This window comes from Bombina bombina, chromosome 1 (assembly GCF_027579735.1).
Source record: "Bombina bombina isolate aBomBom1 chromosome 1, aBomBom1.pri, whole genome shotgun sequence".
In the NCBI taxonomy this organism is placed as follows: Eukaryota; Metazoa; Chordata; class Amphibia; order Anura; family Bombinatoridae; genus Bombina; species Bombina bombina.
Genome location: NC_069499.1, coordinates 270,300,532 through 270,321,874, shown reverse-complemented (window position 1 = coordinate 270,321,874; position 21,343 = coordinate 270,300,532). Strand labels below are relative to the sequence as shown.

Here is a 21,343-nt window from a genome sequence, read left to right as displayed (position 1 = left end):
GCTGTTATTCGATTTAGCCATAGAACCCCTTGCATGCTACATCCGACAAAAATGCGATGGCCTAGACGTCCTAGAACACAAGCAACATTTATCGCTGTATGCAGATGATCTGCTACTATTTATAGGCAACCCTGCTACTAATTTGAACCCCCTCTTGGAAGTAATTGAAACCTTTGGTACCTTTACAGGTTACAAGGTTAACGTTAATAAATCGGAGGTGACTTGGTTACAAAACAAACAACACACCATTCTGACGAACACCACACTTAAAATAACAGACGGATCCTTTAAGTATCTGGGCATTCATGTACATGTGAACCCCAATAAACTATATCACCTAAATCTGACAAATACTATACGCAACATAAAACTTCTGCTCTCGGGATGGCAAAACTTACCCCTGTCTCTTATGGGACGAATTCATCTCTTTAAAATGGTTGCGTTACCCAAACTTTTATACCCCCTGCAGATGCTACCTCTCCTCCTTACTCAACAGGACACTAAGTCACTACAGTCTGCTCTGGGCCAGTTTATATGGAGAGGTAAGAAGCATAGGATAGGGAAAGATTACCTGGCTATGCCCCTGACTGGAGGAGGGCTTCGTCTTCCAAATATTTCATGGTACAATTGGTCCACCCTCACTAAACTCATATTAGACTGGCTGGTTGGTAACAACCGTTTTACTATCCCCATCCTAGAAGATAATTTTATTAAACCAATGAGCCTAGCCTTCTTACCTCACGCAAACCTCACTTCATTACCATCACAAATACAACAATGATTTCCTGGTTAATATTCTTATTAGAAACCACTTATGGAAGGAAACCAGGTTTGGTACGCAAAACAACCTTATCTGCATGGAACACCAGATAGAGTGAATTACACTGCAAAGCAGACAATTCAGAAACTCTTCGAGCAGAAGAAATAGCTACTAAAAACAAAACTTTCCAAGATAATAACTTAATATCTATGGAATGCAAAGGTTCAAACGGAACCCCTTGAAGAACTGAAAGAACTAAATTTAGACTCCATGGAGGAGCCACAGGTCTGTAGACAGGCTTGATTCTAACTAGGGCCTGTGCAAACGCCTGAACGTCTGGTACAGCTGCCAGACGCTTGTGTAACAGGATAGACAGAGCAAATATCTGTCCCTTTAAGGAACTAGCTGACAGACCTTTCTCCAAACCTTCCTGGAGAAAAGACAATATCCTTGGAATCCTAACCTTACTCCACGAGTAACCCTTGGATTCACACCAACAAAGATATTTCCGCCATATCTTATGGTAAATTTTCCTGGTGACAGGCTTTCTGGCCTGTATCAGAGTATCTATAACTGATTCAGAGAAACCACGCTTAGCTAGAATTAAGCGTTCAATCTCCAAGCTGTCAGTTGCAGAGAAACTAGATTTGGATGCTTGAAAGGACCTTGAATTAGAAGATCCTGCCTCGATGGCAGTTTCCATGGTGGGACAGATGACATGTCCACTAGGTCTGCATACCAAGTCCTGCGTGGCCACGCAGGTGCTATCAAAATTACCGAAGCCTTCTCCTGTTTGATTCTGGCTACTAGCAGAGGAAGAAGAGGAAACAGTGGAAAGACATAAGCTAGACTGAATGACCAAGGCGCTATTAATGCATCTATCAATGCCGCCTTGGGATCCCTGGACCTGGATCCGTAAAGGGGAAGTTTGGCATTCTGACGGGACGCCATCAGATCCAATTCTGGAGTGCCCCATAGCTGGGTCAGCTGAGCAAAAACCTCCGGGTGGAGTTCCCACTCCCCCGGATGGAAAGTCTGACGACTTAGAAAATCCGCCTCCCAGTTGTCTACCCTTGGGATGTGAATTGCAGATAGATGGCAGGAGTGATCCTCCGCCCATTTGATGATCTTGGATACCTCCTTCATCGCTAGGGAACTCTTTGTTCCTCCTTGATGATTGATGTACACTACAGTCGTGATGCTGTCCGACTGAAATCTGATGAATTTGGCCTCCGCTAGTTGAGGCCACGCCTGGAGCGTATTGAATATCGCTCTCAGCTCCAAAATGTTTATCGGGAGAAGAGATTCTTCCCGAGACCATAGACCCTGAGCTTTCAGGGAGTCCCAGACCGCACCCCAGCCTAACAGACTGGCATCGGTCGTAACAATGATCCACTCCGGCCTGCGGAAACTCATTCCCTGAGACAAGTGATCCTGAGACAACCACCAGAGAAGAAAGTCTCTGGTTTTCTGGTCCATTTGTATTTGAAGAGACAAATCTGCATAATCCCCATTCCACTGCTTGAGCATGCACAGTTGCAGTGGTCTGAGATGAATTCGGGCAAAGGGGACTACGTCCATTGCCGCAACCATTAGACCGATTACCTGCATGCACTGAGCCACAGAAGGCCGAGAAATGGAATGAAGAACTCAAGTATTCAAAAGTTTTGACTTCCTGACTTCTGTCAGAAAATTTTTAATTTCTACCGAGTCTATTAGCGTTCCCAGGAAGGGAACCCTTGTGAGCGGGGACAGAGAACTTTTTTCTACGTTCACCTTCCACCCGTGAGACCTTAGAAAGGCCAGGACAATGTCCGTATGAGCCTTGGCTCTGTGAAAAGACGACGTCTAGGTAAGGTGCTACTGCAATGCCCCGCGGTCTTAGTACCGCTAGAAGGGACCCTAGCACCTTTGTGAAAATTCTGGGAGCGGTGGCCAACCCGAAAGGAAGGGCCACAAACTGGTAATGTTTGTCCAGAAAGGCGAACCTTAGGAACTAATGGTGATCTTTGTGGATAGGAATATGTAGGTACGCCTCCTTTAGATCCACGGTAGTCATATATTGACCTTCCTGGATCATCGGCAAGATTGTCCGAATGGTTTCCATCTTGAAAGACGGAACTCTGAGGAATTGGTTTAGAATATTTAGATCCAGGATTGGCCTGAAAGTTCCTTCCTTTTTGGGAACTACGAACAGGTTTGAGTAAAAGCCCAGTCCTTGTTCTGCAATTGGAACTGGGTGTATCACTCCCATTTTTAGTAGATCTTCTACACAGCGTAAGAACGCCTGTTTCTTTGTTTGGTCTGAAGACAAACGAGAAATGTGGAACCTTCCCCTTGGGGGAGAATCCTTGAATTCTAGAAGGTACCCCTGAGCAACTATTTCTAATGCCCAGGGATCTGGAACATCTCTTGCCCAAGCCTGAGCAAAGAGAGAAAGTCTGCCCCCTACTAGAACCGATCCCGGATCAAGGGCTACCCCTTCATGCTGTCTTGGTAGCAGGAGCAGGCTTCTTGGCCTGTTTACCCTTATTCCAGCCCTGCAAGGGTTTCCAGGTTGCTTTGGGCTGTGAAGCGGTATCTTGCTTTGCAGCAGCAGAGGTTGCAGCAGGTCCGCTCCTGAAGTTGCGAAAAGAGCGAAAATTAGCCTTGTTCTTGGCCTTAAACAGCCTATCTTGTGGAAGAACATGGCCCTTTCCCCCAGTGATATCTGAAATAATTTCTTTCAGCTCTGGGCCAAACAGGGTTTTCCCCTTGAAAGGAATATTTAATCGTTTTGTTTTGGACGACACATCCGCCATGATGGCAAAACCTGAGTTTTTCACCGCTAACTTAGCTAATTGTAAAGCGGCATCAGTGATAAAAGAATTAGTCAGCTTTAGAGCATGAATTCTATCCATGACCTTGTCGTATGAAGTCTCCCTCTGGAGCGACTCCTCCAGAGCCTCAATCCAAAATGCTGCTGCAGTAGTTACCGGAATAATGCAGGCAATTGGTTGAAGAAGAAAACCTTGCTGAACAAATATTTTCTTCAGCAATCCTTCCAATTTTTTATCCATAGGATCTTTGAAAGCATAACTGTCCTCTATTGGTATAGTTGTACGCTTAGCAAGTGTTGAAACAGCTCCCTCTACCTTAGGGACCGTCTGCCACGCATCCCGCCTGGGGTCGTTTATAGGGAACATTTTCTTAAAGATAGGGGGGGGGACAAAGGGTACACCTGGTCTCTCCCACTCCCTAGTCACCATATCCGCCACCCCCTTTGGGATCGGAAATGCCTCAGTGTATACAGGGACCTCTAAAAACCTGTCCATTTTACACAATTTTTCTGGGACCACCATGGGGTCACAATCATCCAGCGTAGCTAAAACCTCCTTAAGCAGGACGCGGAGGTGTTCCAGCTTAAATTTAAACGCTAAGGAATCTGACTCTGCCCGCTGAGAAACTTTTCCTGTGTCAGAAATTTCTCCCTCAGACAGACTGTCCCTCACTGCTACCTCTGAGTGTTGTGAGGGTACTACAGATAAATCATCCAAAGCTTCTGATTGCTCATCCTCTGTATTTAAAACTGAGCTATCGCGCTTTCTTGGAAAAACTGGCAGTTTGGATAAAAATGCTGCAAGGGAATTATCCATTACTGCTGCTAATTGTTGTAAAGTAATAGGGGCCAATGCGCTAGAGGTACTAGGCATCACTTGCACAGGCGTAACTGGTGTCGACACATGGGGAGAGGAAGAAGGACTATCCTCATTACCTTCCGTTAAAGAATAATCTTGGGCTACATTTTTGTGTCACTGCATGGTCTTTAAAATGCTTAGATGTTTTAGCACACTTTAAACACAAATCTAACACCACATACTCTTTACCCTCCCGTGGAGATGCTACTTGTTAGAGCGGCAAAGAGAATGACTGGGGGGGGCGGAGCATGAGGGGAGCTATATGGACAGCTTTGCTGTGTGCTCTCTTTGCCACTTCCTGTAGGGATTGAGAATATCCCATAAGTAAGGATGAATCCGTAGACTGGATACACCATGTAAGAGAAACATGTAAAATAAAATTTATGCAATATTCATGTTTAATAAAGGTTTTAACTACGTGTTTACTGTAAATATTTCCCATTCCAATGTTCTGTGCATAGCAGAATATGTTCTATGCATTTCTAAATAGATATTTCCATATATCTGTATATATTTATACCTATATATAATCAACTATAAATATTAAGGCATAAATATTTTTTTTTTTTTAAAAACCATCAGATATATGTAGAAATATTTATTTATGAATAAATAGAACATATTCCATAAAGAACATTGGAAAATAAAATATTCATAATTTCATGTTGGGTTAGAGCTATTGAGAATATGGTATGGTGTTTGCGTGAGAGTGGGGTTTTCTTTTAACTTTTTTCTCCATTGACTTCTATGGGGGAATGCGTGAACACGATTTTGATTTTTGACTTTTTGCACAAATCGGGTTATCGCTAGAGAGAAAAAACTGTTTACATTCAACTAATAATACCAGCACAACCCGACTAGCGCAAAAATTAAAATTCCTAGCTGAGTTTTCGCTATAGCGAAAACACATACCGCTACACTTGTAATCTAGCCTTAAATATACAAAGCTTTTGACCATAATTTTCTAACACGCAACATGCATACTGTAGTCTTACCTGAAGAAGATTCCAGACGTTCTAGTTTACTAATTAGCCAATCCAAATTATTGGAAAATTGGGCACAGTTACTTCTGTTACCACGAATCAAAGCAGCTGAAAATGAAACACTCAGGATTAAAGGGACAGTCAACACCAGAATGTTTGTTGTTTAAAAAGAAAGATAATCCCTTTATTACCCATTCCCCAGTTTTGCATAACCAACACTGTTATAGAAATACACTTTTTACCTCTGTGATTACCTTGTATCTATGCCTCTGCAAACTGCCCCCTTATTTCAGTTTTTTTGACAGACTTGCATTTTAGCCTATCAGTTCTCACTCCAGGGTAACTTCACGTGCATGAGCTCAATGTTATCTATATGAAACACATGAACTAATGCCCTCTAGTGGTCAAAATGCATTCAGATTAGAGGCAGTTTTCAAGGTCTAAGAAATTAGCATATGAACCTCCTAGGTTTAGCTTTCAACTAAGAATACCAAGAGAACAAAGCAAAATTGGTGATAAGAGTACATTGAAAAGTTGTTTATAAAATACATTCCCTATTTAAATTATGAACATTATTTTTGGACTTGACTGTCCCTTTAACTATAATAAAAATGGCTTGTCAAGTCTCCATGCGTGTCTCTCTGTATATGTACAACTATCTGTCTGTATCTATATGTATGTATTTGTATACATATTACAAAAACATACAAAAATGTTCACCGGCTAAAACTCTTAAATGGCATATTGGGACAAAATAATAGTGCCAACAAGATCCTGTCCATCATGCATAAAAACAATGGAGTTACAGATATTGTAACTTTATGGTAAAGTAATGGAGACTCAGCATTTTGAAACATAGGACACACATACTTATATAAAACCCTTTCAAAACAAGTTCTGAAAACCTTTATCATTTAGTATTTTTGGTACATAATACCTGTTTTGGGCATTAAATTGTCCCATGAAATATATCCTACATACATGACAGTTAGTGGTAACCCATCTGAACAAAACATACAAAGGATTCAAAAAAGTAAAGTCACGCTGAAACTTAGAAAGTCTTATAAACACAAAGTTTATTGGATAAATACAGCCGGTATAAGTTACAGGTCACAGTCAGTTTATGCCTGACATGTTTCGTGCATGCGTACATCCGAAGAAGCGCATGTACGCATGCGTGAAATGCGTCAGGCATACACTGACTGTGACCTGTTAGTTATACCGGCTGGATTTATCCAATAAATGTTGTGTTTATAAGACTTTCTAAGTTTCAGCGTGTTTTTCCTTTTTTTAATCCTTTGAATTACCGCTGGGAATACCGCCATACTGGTCCGCTGAACTTTTTTCCTCCCGGAGAGGAACCTCCCCCCTCCCTCCTTTCAACAGCCTATCATTTTACTTCACTGGTGACGCACCAGGAAGCTTCTACCGCCACACGTTCACAGCTTACAGCACGCCGAGGGGGCACACAGACCGGACCTGCTCCAGCAGGGGTCTCATCGACCCGTTTGGGAAGAAGTCCACAGTGAGTCCTGGCATTCCACCTGACACAATAACAGTGGTAGCAGCTGAAGAGCTTGAGCGACCTACAGGCAACGGACTACATCGTTATCCTGCAGACTAGTACGCATAGTGGCAGAAGTGGAGGTAATTGTTGGGGAGAGATAGGACACCCTTATCTTTGATTCAACTTACTGACTTTTATTCCCAGGATTACAGCATTCATTGGGACTGTTATTAATCCACATATTAGATCTCTGTTTTACTGAATATAAGAGACTGTGGATTAGATCAAGCACTCCTTTATTGTTGTGATTTAAACAAAACATAGTTAAGGCATAAATAACAGATATCTGCATTTAACCTACTCTTATTAGAATCTATATACATCCTTAATTATTTTTCACTCAACAACTTAATTTAAACTCACTTTTTACCTTGTATTATATCAAAAATGTGATGCTACTCTTATAAATAGTATTTGGTAATCTGCAGCAGTTACTATTTTCCCTAGAGCCTTGTGGTTGCCAGTTATGAACATACCTAATAACTCATAGAGGAGGTTTAGAATTTCTTTCCAAGCTGGCCCAGCTTTCGCCCCTGTAAATTCTGCAAAGTGTGCTGCGGTACTGTACACATTCAGCCGGTCGATGCAGTTTAACACCAGCGCTAGCATTCCCTATAGGACCAGAAAAATGCAAAAAAAAAAAAATATTTATGGAAATACAGGAAGTCATCCAGAGAGCAACAGCAGTGGCAGAATTAAATTAACGAGTAGACATTATTTCAATTTATTACTACAGGGAAATCAAAGACTCAAAATGTGGAAAACACAATTTGAACAAATTAAACAGATAAGCTCAGATGGCTGGCAGGAGGAAAGATTTGGAATCCCTGCAAATTGCAGCTTGCTCAGTTTGCAGGGAATAAAAAAAATCTGCCCAACCACACACCCTCCTTGCCCATCTTCTATTTATAACAGAGATTCTACCAGTTTTGCAACATCTGAAAAAAAAACTAATAAGAAAAAGTTAATTACATTTTCCACTGCTTTGACCAGCATTAATGTTCGAGGTAGATGTCACACCACATTGCTTCATATATCTAGGGCTAGCTATATGCATATTCGACAATAATGATATAAGCAGAAAAGTGACCCAGAAGAGATGGAATTCATTAGCAAGGTACACCGTGTAATTGGTAATTTTGCTGTTAAAATGCGGATGCTTTAAAAATGAGAATGACAAGCAACATACCCTGAGATATATAACAGAAGCAGCCTTTTTTATTTCTGATAGAATTCTGGCAAATATTTATTTATGATTATATTCATGATTAAAGCCTTTAATTTATATTAATGGTCAGGACATTAACAAAGCAGAACATAATGTTTATAAAATTCCTTTTTTAATTGCATGATGGAAAATGATGGATTTCTTGTCCTTTTAACCCACTGGCTGCCAGGGAGTCCTTTGTGACCGACAAGAAGTTATTATGCCTATCTGATGACTAAATCAAATAACTCCTGGTGCAATATTTCCAAGGCTTTATTATATTACTTCATAGTAATGCTCACTGATTGAGTCACCTCCTTCTAATGCTCATTGGCTTAGTCAGCGCCTTCAAATGCTCATTGGCTGATAGGTACTTCCTATTAATGCTCATTGGCTGATAGGTACGTCCTGCTAATGCTCACTGAGAAAATAAGTAGTGGTCTTCAACCAATAATGATAAATTTAAAATGTTTAAATGTTTTTCATGCAAAAAAGCCTCTCTTTCATACGGATCACAGAAATCTTTTCTCTATAGTATAATGCAAATCTTTATTTTGTGTTTGAACAATCTAATTAAAATACTACACAATATTATTTTTATTTATTTTTCTTATGTTCCAATTCTACTTTTCTGTATTATATTCATGTATATCAGTAGTTTCAGCTTGCAACTGCTATAGGAGTTGAAAACCCTAAAACAAACCTGGGTAAAGTCCCTTTTGAAAAAGATGTTTTGTTAATGGAGTACATAAATTTTACATAAATGTTTAATTTACTGTAAACATTAAAAAGACTGTGCATACAACAAACTATTGCTACAACCTGCACACAGATTCATCATATGTCAGCATGATAACACTGCACCTTAGATACAAAGTGACTTTTAATAACATTATATTGCTGGGCACCATCATATCTGACATATAATCATTTTAACAATCTAGCCTAGACAAATTTGACTACCATTATTATACAACATAACCATTTCCAATATTACAGATCCTCTCTTCATAGTTTTTTTTATTTCATTTTGTAATGTGTCATCACTCTTCTAATTGTTTAAGATTCCATGTATTTGCATTTATTTTATTCCTTTTCCCAGTATTTTAAGAATGTAATATAAGAAATGAAAAACAATTTCAGGGAGAATTATTTTGGAAAATATTGCTATGGTATATAACAAAATATTGTTTGTTCATTCCAGAAAAAAAGTGCATCAATTACAAATTCTTTGTCTTTGGATATTATGTTTCTCTTATAATTAATAAATAGCATTTCTCCTGTATGGTTCATACCTCCTCCTTGAATAAGTTCTGCCTATTTTTAAGTGAGCGGAGCTTGTTTTGTTTATCTTCATGTTCTAGTTCTTCTTCAGGAGGCTGGAAATAGGCAATTAAGTCTTGCAGAGTTTGAACTACCTCCTCAATAGGCAGGGCGATGGGGGCTGTCACTGTCCTGTTATTTCCAGTCAGAGAATCCAGATCACTAGAAAGATAATATTAAAATATTGCAAGAAAGTCTAGCAGTTGGACCAAGTGGGTTTCCAGTAAATTACACAGCAGCAGACTGCAAAGTAATACAATATATACCTCTGATTCCAAGCCAGCTCATATCAAGAGAAGCCAAACCTTGGTTGTCGCTTAAAGGGACAGTCTACACCAGAATTTTTATTGTTTTAAAAGATAGATAATCCCTTTATTATTCATTCCCTAGTTTTGCATAACCAACAGTTATATAAATACACTTTTTACCTCTGTGATTATCTTGTATCTAAGCCTCTGCAAACTGCCCCCTTATTTCAGTTCTTTTGACAGACTTCCATTTTAGCCAATCAGTACTGGCTCCTAGGAACTCCACGTGCGTGAGAACAGTTACCTTTATGACACACATGAACACCCTCTAGTGGTGAAAAACTGTCAAAATGCCCTAAGAGAAGAGGTGCCCTTCAAGGGCTTAGAAAATAGCATATGAACCTCTTAGGTTTAGATTTCAACTAACAATACCAAGAGAACAAAGCAAAATTGGTGATTAAAGTAAATTTTAAAATTGTTTAAAATCACATGCCCTATCTGAATCATAAAAGTTTATTTTGGACTAGGCTGTCCCTTTAAGTATAAAATAATAAAGTATACAGCAACTACTACCTTCCACTGTATTTGTGATGAACATTACATAACCATATATATTGTGTGTTTGTGCTCACGCTCCCTATTTTTTGTTGTGTGATCTACTATGTGCTCTGTGAGATCACTGTAACATTATATTATATATATTATCATATATATTTTAGTCTGTTCAATAATAATTTAATAACTTCTCAAGTATCTCCAGTATCTTCAAAAGGAATTTTTGTCTTTATTACAACTGTTCCTCACTTTAGGCTAGATTACAAGTGACGCACTGGTTAGCATAGGTACGATATTGCACTACTGCCCTCGCGTTAACTTGTGTGCGCATTACAAGCCGAAAGTAAATGCGCACCGCTGAGCGCAATCTAAATTTGCACTTATTTATATGTCTAAATATGTGTATGTGGGTGTGTGTCTGTCTAAATATATATATATATATATATATAAATATATATATATATATATATATATATATATATATATATATATATATATATATATATATATATATATATATATATATAATGTAGCAAAAATAAGCACTCGCTGGTCTTTGTAGTAAAACTTCACATTTAATGTAGAAAATTTAAAAACAGATTTAAAATGTGAAGTTTTACTACAAAGACCAGCGAGTGCTTATTTTTGCTACATTATTTGGATTGTTATACAGCACCATGGCATTAAGTGAATACTGTTTATGGAGTGCATATATTTGGATTATATATGGGTGAGAAGAGGAAAGTATAACAGCACTAAGTATATACCCTGAGATCAATTGGTATAATATGCTATACTCTTAAAAATGTTGCCCTAAACCCAAACAAAAGAAGATTAAGGGTCCCCACCCTTAAAATCCTATTGTTCAAAGTTATGCAAAAATGTAAGACAAAAGATTGGCAAAAGGCAAACAGATAGGAAATAAAGAAAATATATGATATTCAAATCCCTTATAAATCTTGTGCAAGTATAGCAAAGACTACCAAGTTAATAAACAGCGACAGGAAACCTGTTGCTAGAACAGTTTGCTACACCAGAAAATAGTTATGGTATGAATAGTCTGGTGTAGCAAACTGTTCTAGCAACAGATCAAACACCTCCTCTGTGAAACCACTTCTCTATCTCTGCTGATTTATTAATTTATTATCCTCATTTTTAAGCATTTTAAATATATTTGTTATAAATCCTTTCAGAGGTCACTTCCTGACATATTTATAAGGGATTTAAATATCAGATATTTTCTTTATTTCCTATCTGTGCGCCTTTTGCCATTCTTTTGTCTTACACACACATATTTAATAATGTCTTTTAATGTGTATCTACTGTACATATTTTATATTCCAATGTTCTCCACAGAAGGGAAAATGTTCTTTGTATTTAATATATACAGTATAGGTATATACAGTCGTATGCAAAAGTTTAGGCACCCCTGACAATTTCCAGGATTTTCATTTATAAATAATTGGGTGTTTGGATCCACAATTTCATTTTTAAATATCAAATAACTGAAGGACACAGTAATATTTTAGTAGTGAAATGAGGTTTATTGGACTAACAGAAAATGTGCAATATGCATCAAAACAAAATTAGACAGGTGCATACATTTGGGCACCCTTTAAAGATTTAAACTGTCAGTGTACACTGTGAGGAACATAGTGAGGAAATGGAAGACCACAGACACAATTCTTGTTAAGGCCAGAAGTGGAAGGCCAAGTAAAATATCGGAGAGGCAAAGGCGAGAATGGTCAAAAACAGCCCACAGACCACCCCCAATGACCATCTTGCTGCAGATAGTGTCACTGGACATCGTTGAACAATTCAGTGCACTTTGCACAAGGAGAAGCTGTATGGGAGAGTGATGTGGAAGAAGCCTTTTCTGCACACACGCCACAAACAGAGTCGCTTGAGGTATGCAAACGCATATTTAGACAAGCCAGCATCATTTTGAAAGAAGGTGAGGTGGACTGATGAAACAAAGATTGAGTTATTTGGTCATAACAAGGTGCGTTATGCATGGCGGCAAAAGAACAAAGCGTTCCAAGACAAACACTTGCTACTCACAGTAAAATTTGGTGGATGTTCCATCATGCTGTGGGGCTATGTGGCCAGTGCCGGTACTGGGAATCTTGTTAAAGTTGAGGGTCGCATGGATTCCACTCAATATCAGCAGATACTTGAAAATAATGTTGAGGAATCAGTCTCAAAGTTGAAGTTACGCCGGGGCTGGATATTTCAACAAGACAACGACCCAAAATACTGCTCAAAATCTACTCTGGCATTTATGCAGAGGAACAAGTACAATGTTCTGGAATGGCCATCCCAGTCCCCAGACCTGAATATCATTGAAAATCCGTGGGGTGATTTGAAGCGGGCTGTCCATGCTTGGCAACCATCAAACCTAACTGAACTGGAGATGTTTTGCAAGGAGGAATGGTCCAAAATACCTTCATCCAGAATCCAGACACTCATTACAGGCTATAGTGTCAGGGTGCCAGGAATCAGACTGAGACGAGAAGTGCAAAAATAATCACACCTTTATTAATAGCAAAAAATAATAAAAAGTCCACAAGTCAAATAACAAGCCAGGAATCAAAATCAGAGCTGGTAGTCAGACGAGCCGAGTCAGGAGCAAAAGCGAGTAGTCAGACGAGCCGGAATCAGGTACAAGTAGAACAGCAGAGTCAGGAACAAGCCAGAGATCAGACACCAGGAGGGACGTCAGACAGCCAGGTAATACACAGGCGCTCTCACAAACAGGTCTGAGACAACGCAAGGGCAAAGCATACTGAACAGAGTCCCTTTAAATAATAAGTGATGACATCACAATTCTGAGACTGCATCCTGTCTCACACGGATGATGTACACCAGTCTGGCCATAAAAAGAAGTGCAGGACATGAGCAGCATCACACAGTATGCACCAGAGTCAGCAAGAGAGGTGAGTAAAATGGCTGCCAGCAGCACATGGCAAACAAAATAGGGAAAAAACCCTGACAGTACCCTCCCCTCAATGACCCCTCCCCCGCAGGAGGACAAAAGGCTTATTGGGGAAACGGCCATGGAAGGCACGGAGGAGGGTGGGAGCATGAACATCAGAGGAGGGAACCCATGAACGCTCCTCCGGACCGCAGCCCCTCCAGTGAACCAAATACTGTACGTGGCACCTGGACATACGAGAGTCAATAATGCTGCTGACCTCATACTCCTCATGGTTGTCAACAAAGATAGGACAGGAACGAGGAAACACAGTGGTAAACCGATTACAAACCAATGGTTTAAAGAGGGAGACTTGAAAAACATTGGAGATGCGCATTGCAGTAGGAAGGTCAAGAGTGTAGGCCACAGGATTGACCCGTCGGAGTATTCAAAAAGGACCAACATAACGGGGAGCCAGTTTATTGGAAGGCACACGAAGGTTTAAGTTGCGGACAGCCAAACTCTCTCACCAACCTGGTAGGAAGGCGCGGGCAGACGCCTACGATCAGCCTGGAACTTATGGCGCTGCATAGATCGATGAAGGCAATCCTGAATCTGCACCCACGAGGAACGGAGTTGCCGGAGATGCTCCTCCAAAGCCGGAATACCCTGAGACATGACTGAACCGGGCAACAAGGATGGTTGAAACCCATAATTCGCCATGAACGGGGATAGCTTGGAGGAAGCATTAATAGCACTATTACGAGCAAACTCTGCCCAAGGTAACAGTTCAGACCAATTATTGTGGTGATCTGAGACATAGCAACGGAGGAATTGTTCCAGAGCTTGATTAGACCGTTCTGCAGTGCCATTGGATTGAGGGTGATATGCCGAGGAGAAGGAAAGCTGGATCCCCATTTGAGAACAAAAGGAATGCCATAATCTGGAAAAAAAATGGCTACCCCGGTCTGACACTATCTCTTTGGGTAACCCATGTAAACGGAAGACCTCCCGGGCAAAAATTGAAGCAAGCTCCTGAGCGGTAGGCAGCTTCATCAAGGGAATGCAATGTAACATTTTAGAAAAACGGTCAACCACCATAAGGAAACAGTATTGCCATTGGAAACAGGGAGCTCGACAATGAAGTCCATGGAAAGATGTATCCAAGGACACTCACCATTAGCAATAGGTTGAAGAAGACCCACAGGAAGACGTCGAGGAGTCTTATTCTGTGCACAAACTGAGCAGGAGGCAACATCAGAACGAAGACCTGGCCACCAGAATTGTCGAGTGACAGACTAAATCATTTGGTTCTTGCCTGGGTGACCTGTGGCTTTAGGATAGTGGTAAGTGTGCAAAAGTTTAGTTCAAAGATTCTCAGGAACAAAACACTTACCACTAGGTTTCTCAGGAGGTGCATTGGTTTGTGCAGCCAGGATCTCCTCCCCCAAGGGAGAAGTCAAATTAGTACGTATGGTAGCCAAAATATGGTCAGGAGGTATAACAGGAGTAGGTACAGACTCCTCCTTGGACAGAGGCGAAAATTATCGAGAGAGGGCATCAGCCCTAACATTCTTACTACCAGGCAGGTAGGAGACCACATAATTAAACCGAGACAAAAATAGCGCCCATCTGGCCTGTCGGGGCGACAAGCGTTTTGCTTCAGATAGATAAGTTAAATTCTTGTGGTCAGTAAGAATGAGCACTGGCACGCTAGTACCCTCGAGAAGATGCCTCCATGCCTTGAGTGCCAAAATTATGGCCAGTAATTCCCTGTCGCCAATTTCATAATTGCACTCCGCTGGAGACAATTTCTTAGAGTAGAAACCACACGGATGCAAGGAATCATCAGGCATAGGACGTTGAAACAAGAGGGCACCTACTCCAGTCTCAGACGCATCGACCTCAAGAACGAAAGGCAGGACAGGGTTGGGATGAGCCAGAACTGGAGAGGCAGCTAAGGCAGTCTTAAGACAATCAAAAGCCTTAATGGCAGTAGGTGACCAATGGAGTGGATCATTCTCTTTACGGGTCATGTCTGTGATAGGTTTGACCCAGGAAGAAAAGTTTTTAATAAAGTTTTCTATAGTAATTGGCGAACCCCAAAAAACGTTGAATAGACTGAAGACCAACTAGGCGAGGCCACTGCAGAACTGCAGATAACTTGTCAGGATCCATAATGAAACCTGCAACGGAGATAACATAACCTAGGAAGGTTACTTGAGTCTGATGGAACTCGCATTTCTCGAGTTTACAACACAGGCCGTTCTCACGTAGTCTCTGAAGAACCCGCGTAACATCAGAACGATGAGCCTCAAGTGTGGGTGAGTGTATGAGGATGTCATCCAAGTACACCACAACACACTGTTGCAACATATCTCGTAGGACATCATTAATAAATTCCTGGAAAACAGCAGGAGCATTACAAGATACTCATAATGCCCGCTCCTGGTGTTAAAGGCTGTTTTCCATTTGTGGCCCTCCTTGATCCTAACGAGATTGTACGCTCCTCTCAAATCAAGTTTAGTAAAGACCGTAGCTCCCTTGAGGCGGCCAAAGAGTTCCATAATGCGCAGAATATGATAAGCATTCTTAATGGTAAGATGATTAAAACCCCCATAATCGATGCATGGTCTTAATTCGCCACCCCTTTTCTTCACAAAGAAGAAGCCAGCCTCTGCAGAAGAGCAGGATTTGCGGATGATCCCCTGCGACAGAGCATCGGCAACATACTCCTCCATAGCACAATTCTCCGCAACAGACAGAGGGTAAACCCGACCCTGAGGAGGAATGGCTCCGGGTTGCAGGTCTATGGCACAATTGTAAGACCGATGAGGAGGCAACGTACTGGCACACACCTTGTCAAAAACGTCTAGGAGCTCTCGGTACTCCTCTGGCAATTGAGATACCGAAGAAGTGCACAAGACTTTAACTGGTTTCCGAAGACAAGTGGAAATACATTGCAGAGACCACGACAAAATTTCGGACTTGCGCCAGTCGAAACTGGGATTGTGCTTTTGGAGCCAGGGATAACCCACAACAATCGGAAAATATGGAGAGTTTATCACCTGGAACTGGAGGGTTTCAAAATGGAGAGCCCCAACAGCCATGGATAACGGAGCAGTTTTGTAACGAGTGCGGGCTGAAGGGGCCCGCCATCAATGGCCTCAATAGCAAGCGGAACAGACCGAGGAAAAACAGGAATGTCAACAAGAGCCTGGGTGACTATGGAGGAGTCCACCCAGGAAAGGACAACCGTGACCAAAGGTTTTCTTTTAGCGGTTCCGGGGACGAGGATAAACCACCCAAGGTCTGCCCCCGACAGGACCTTAGGTGTGAGCGCTTCCCAGCCGTGTAGGACAAGACTTCAAAAGGTGGCCCTGCAATCCCACAATAGAGGCAGAGCCCCTCCCTCCTCCTAAAGGCCCTCTCCGCCGCAGAGAGACGTGTTAATCCCAACTGCATCAGCTCAGCAGTACCTGGTGACTCGGGACCAGGAGGCATGGGAGGAGAGGAGAGGGAGGCATGGGTGGGAACGAACACGTAGGAGACAACTGAACAGGAGGCTTCCGCAAGCGCTCCTTGAAAGAGGGCCTCTCACTTAGTCTGATGTCAATTAGGATAAAAAAGACACCAATGCCTCAAGATCTTCTGGTAAATCTCTGGCAGCAACTTCGTCTTTAATCGCCTCAGAGAGCCCATGAAAGAAGGCGGCAACAAGGGCTTCATTGTTCCAACCTACCTCTGCAGCAAGCGTACGGAACTCAATGGCATACTGAGCAACAGATCTTGTACCTTGCTGAATGGACATGAGTCGTTTAGCAGCAGAGGAGGAGCAAGCCGTAACATCAAATACCCTTCGAAAGGAGGCAACAAATTCAAGGTAATTTGAAATCACAGGTTTATTAGTCTCCCACAAAGGATTAGCCCAGGCAAGAGCTGTGTCAGAGAGTAACGAGATGAGAAATCCCACTTTAGCTCTGTCAGAGGGAAACGCCTGAGGTAACATCTCAAAGTAAATGCCCACCTGGTTCAAAAACCCTCTGCACAGATTAGGATCGCCTCCATAACGCTGAGGTAGAGGTGCAGAACCGGACATGCTCCTGGTAGGACTAGGTGCAGCAGCGGAAACAGGAGCAGCCATAACTTGCGGGACACTTTGGTTCAAATGTGCAGTGCGAGCCAGCAGAGTTTGTAGGGCTAGTGCAAATTGATCCAAGCGGTGATCCTGTTCATCCGTCCTGGAAATTATGGCAGGTAAAGGTGGATTATTAGCACCATCAGGATTCATGGCCCTTGCGTAATGTCAGGGTGCCAGGAATCAGACTGAGACGCGAAGTGCAAAAATAATCACACCTTTATTAATAGCAAAATATAATAAAAAGTCCACAAGTCAAATAACAAGCCAGGAATCAAAACCAGAGCTGGTAGTCAGACGAGCCGAGTCAGGAGCAAAAGCGAGTAGTCAGACGAGCCGGAATCAGGAACAAGGAGAACAGCAAAGTCAGGAACAAGCCAAAGATCAGGAACTAGGAGGGACGTCAGACAGCCAGGTAATACACAGGAGCTCTCACAAACAGGTCTGAGACAACGCAAGAGCAAAGCATACTGAACAGAGGCCCTTTAAATAATAAGTGATGACATCACAATTCTGAGACTGCATCCTGTCTCACACGGATGATGTACACCAGTCTGGCCATAAAAGGAAGTGCAGGAAATGAGCAGAATTACACAGTATGCACCAGAGTCTGCAAGAGAGGTGAGTAAAATGGCTGCCAGCAGCACATGGCAATCAAAACAGGGAAAAAACCCTGACATATAGGAAGCATCTAGAGGCTGTTATTTCTGCTAAAGGAGGCTCTACTAAATATTGATGCAATATTTCTTTTGGGGTGCTCAAATTTATGCACCTGTCTAATTTCATTTTGATGCATATTGCACATTTTCTGTTAATCCAATAAACCTCTTTTCACTATTGAAATAGTACTGTGTCCTTCAGTTATTTGATAGATCAAAATGAAATTTCTGATACAAACACCCAATTATTTATAAATGAAAAGCATGGAAATTGTTAGGGGTGCCTAAACATTTGCATACAACTGTAGGTATAGATATATATTTTACAAAAAATAGAAATATATACTAAAAATAGAAATATATACTAAATAAATATATACTAAAAAGAACATTTTCGTCTATTTGAAGAATATTGGAATGTAAAATATGCTAAACTACCTTCGGGTTTAGCGTTCTTGGTTAAACATCGGGATAGCATGCAAGTGGTAAGTGTTAGTTTTTTGCTTATTTTAAATGTACTCCATTGAAGTCTATGAGGAGAAGAAGTTAATGCGGTTGCGTATAGGGTCTTTTTACTTTCAGCTGTATTAGTGCTCGAGGGGAATCACTGAATACCACTTCTCTTGTAATCTGGCCCTATATTTCTTTAGAGTATAAGCAAACAACCTCACCTCTAGATAGAAGTGTATTATGTAGTCAATGTATCTATTGTGTTAGCACTGCAGAATTTCTTGTTATATTATAAATGGATGACGATGATAATAGAAATGCTGCAGAAGAAGTAGTGGAGCCTGAGCGTTAATCAGGACCTACAATTCCATTCCATCATGAGAAAGCATACTTGGTACAAAGAATAGTGGGGTTAAAAGTCATGATACTTTTTTATTTTAATTGAAATTGAAATGCATTAATCATTCACAATAAAAGTGATTATTTCATGAAATCATTCTGATTGGCTGGAAAAATGTACATGTTCTTATTCAACTGTAACAGTGGACATAATTTTATGTTATTAGAAAATCTTGTCATCCTCTGTGTTGTTTTAGTTAGATTGAGCGTGTAAGAACCAAAATATATAGACCTTTTTTTTGGCGGTTATGGCCATTGGCTTAAATCTAAATTAAAGGGACAGTCAAGTCAAAATTAAACTTTCATGATTAAACGTTCATGATTTAGAAAGAGTTTGCTTCTTTTATCTAATTTGCTTTGTACTCTTGTATGTTTTGTTGAAGAGAACAACTAGGTAGGCACAGGAACAGCAGTGCTCTAATGGGAGCTAGCTGATATTGGTTGCGGTCAATATGTGCCTCTTGTGATTGGCTCACCTGATGTGTTCAGCTAGCTCCCAGTAGTGCATTTGTGCTCCTTCAGCAAAGGATACAAAGAAAAGGAAGCAAATCTGATAACAGACGTAAACTGGAAAGTTAAAATGATCTGCTCTATCTGAATAATGAAACAAAAATGTTGGGCTTCATGTCCCTTTAATGTATGGCCACAGATCTGAAATTAATCAAAGATTGGCATCATATGAAAATAATTCAAATACAAGATTCATTGTAAGCAGACTTCATATTTTAAGGTCACTGATTTAAATGTTTTAAGGCAAGTATCACAAATGTTAATACATGTTGAAGCTTATATAGTTATTGAGAAGCATTCACTCATCCCTACCAACCAACTAAGCTTCACTGCAGAGAAACTCTGCAGTGCGTAATCCCCCTAAGGAGGTAACATCTGCAGAGTGTAATCCCACTCTGAGATCATAGTAACCACTGAGACATATGCTCCTTACCACAATACAGAAGGGACAAGGCCAAAATTCAATTAAATCATAACATGTATTAAAGCAAAATATCTCAGTATAGGAAAGGTGGGTAACACATAGTTATGGCATTAGATAATGGTTCAAAATAGCTAAAAATGCCTCACATTTTTTCTATTGTGATTGGTTAAAAAAAACACTTAAACATACAAGACACTGGTATGGTCCAGCTGCATCCATCCATAGTCCTTATGGGTACCCGTAAACTGCATGATTAAGTATGGGTTCTGAACCAATCACAATATTATTTGAACCCTAGGAGTCGGCAAGTTTGAATCTTAAACCATAGCAGTTTAGAGTTAAACATAGGGACTATGGGTTCTATTTAATTAGCTACGAATGTTAAAACAGCTGTTTCTTAACCTTTACTACAACTCTTAACTGGAGATTTTTTAATTCCCCCCTTCGGGGTGCCTGACAGCTGTGATTGACTCGGAATTTTTGTAAATGTACCCCTATGGATTGATACAATCGGGTACTTTATGAAATTATTTCATAAAATATTATGTAAGTCCCTATCACCCCAAACCAGAGTCCTGCATGTTTTATGTATTTATGTACTCAATTTGATATTACACCTCTTTTAAGTGGCATTAAACCTTGGTACTTTACATAACTCACTTTTTGTTTGTGGAAGTTGTGTAATACAGTGCTTTCATTATAAACGGGAAATACCTATAACATGGGGCCAACTTACAAGGGACATAAATGTGTGAATTACCCTTGTTTCAGACTTTTGTCTGTTAAATATATATATATTTGTGTGTGTAAGGCAAAGAAACAGCATTTACATATATTTACTTTGAGAGACAGTTAAGTCAAAATGAATCTTAAATGAGTTGGATAGAGCATGACATTTTAAACATCTTTCCAATTAACTATAATATATTTGTCTTGTATCGTTGTTATAGAGTAATTTCTATAGTTATCTGGCAGAAGTAGTTGCAACAATGTTTATAGCAATGCTGACATAGCATGTTAAAGATACATGTACGTTCCTTTCAGCTTACCAAGGTTTACATTTCAACAAAGGAAGCCAAGAGAACAAAGCAAATATAATAACAGAAGTAAATTGGAAAAACCCATTACAATTGCACACTATATCTGAATTAACCAATTTTTACTTTACTGTCCCTTTAATATAATTTCATACACTACAATCCACAGACTGTCAAGCTGATATAAAACATAGCTTATATATATATATAAGCATCAAATGCTGAGACAAAAATAGCAATTCTGACTTTACTATGTAAACTATGACATTACTATTCATATATTTGCGCTACCTGATAAAACGACTAAACAGGCCTGTGGTGTTTCGAATGATTCGAGCAGCTTGGGACTCTTCATGCTGGCACTTCTGTAGGGTAACACCATCATCCATATGCCCCTCTTGATGTAGTATTGCCTAAACAAGCACAAGATAGAAGACTTTGATCATTTTAAGAGGACAAGAATGACATAACATTTTTAACATACCAGAAATA

The 21,343-nt window shown here is 40.4% G+C and overlaps 1 protein-coding gene across 11 annotated transcripts in view; it reads right to left on the bottom strand.

Annotated features, from left to right (window-relative positions):
* Positions 1 to 21,343, bottom strand: part of RYR3 (ryanodine receptor 3) — a 1,083,635-nt gene that overhangs the window by 732,945 nt on the left and 329,347 nt on the right. For all 11 annotated transcript variants that reach the window (XM_053697970.1, XM_053697969.1, XM_053697973.1 and 8 more), the window contains 4 exons: positions 21,143 to 21,264; positions 9,490 to 9,679; positions 7,464 to 7,599; positions 5,433 to 5,528 (listed from right to left, as the gene is read on the bottom strand). In XM_053697970.1, the coding sequence (XP_053553945.1) occupies positions 5,433 to 5,528; positions 7,464 to 7,599; positions 9,490 to 9,679; positions 21,143 to 21,264 (544 nt within the window). The remainder of the gene's footprint in view (positions 1 to 5,432; positions 5,529 to 7,463; positions 7,600 to 9,489; positions 9,680 to 21,142; positions 21,265 to 21,343) is intronic.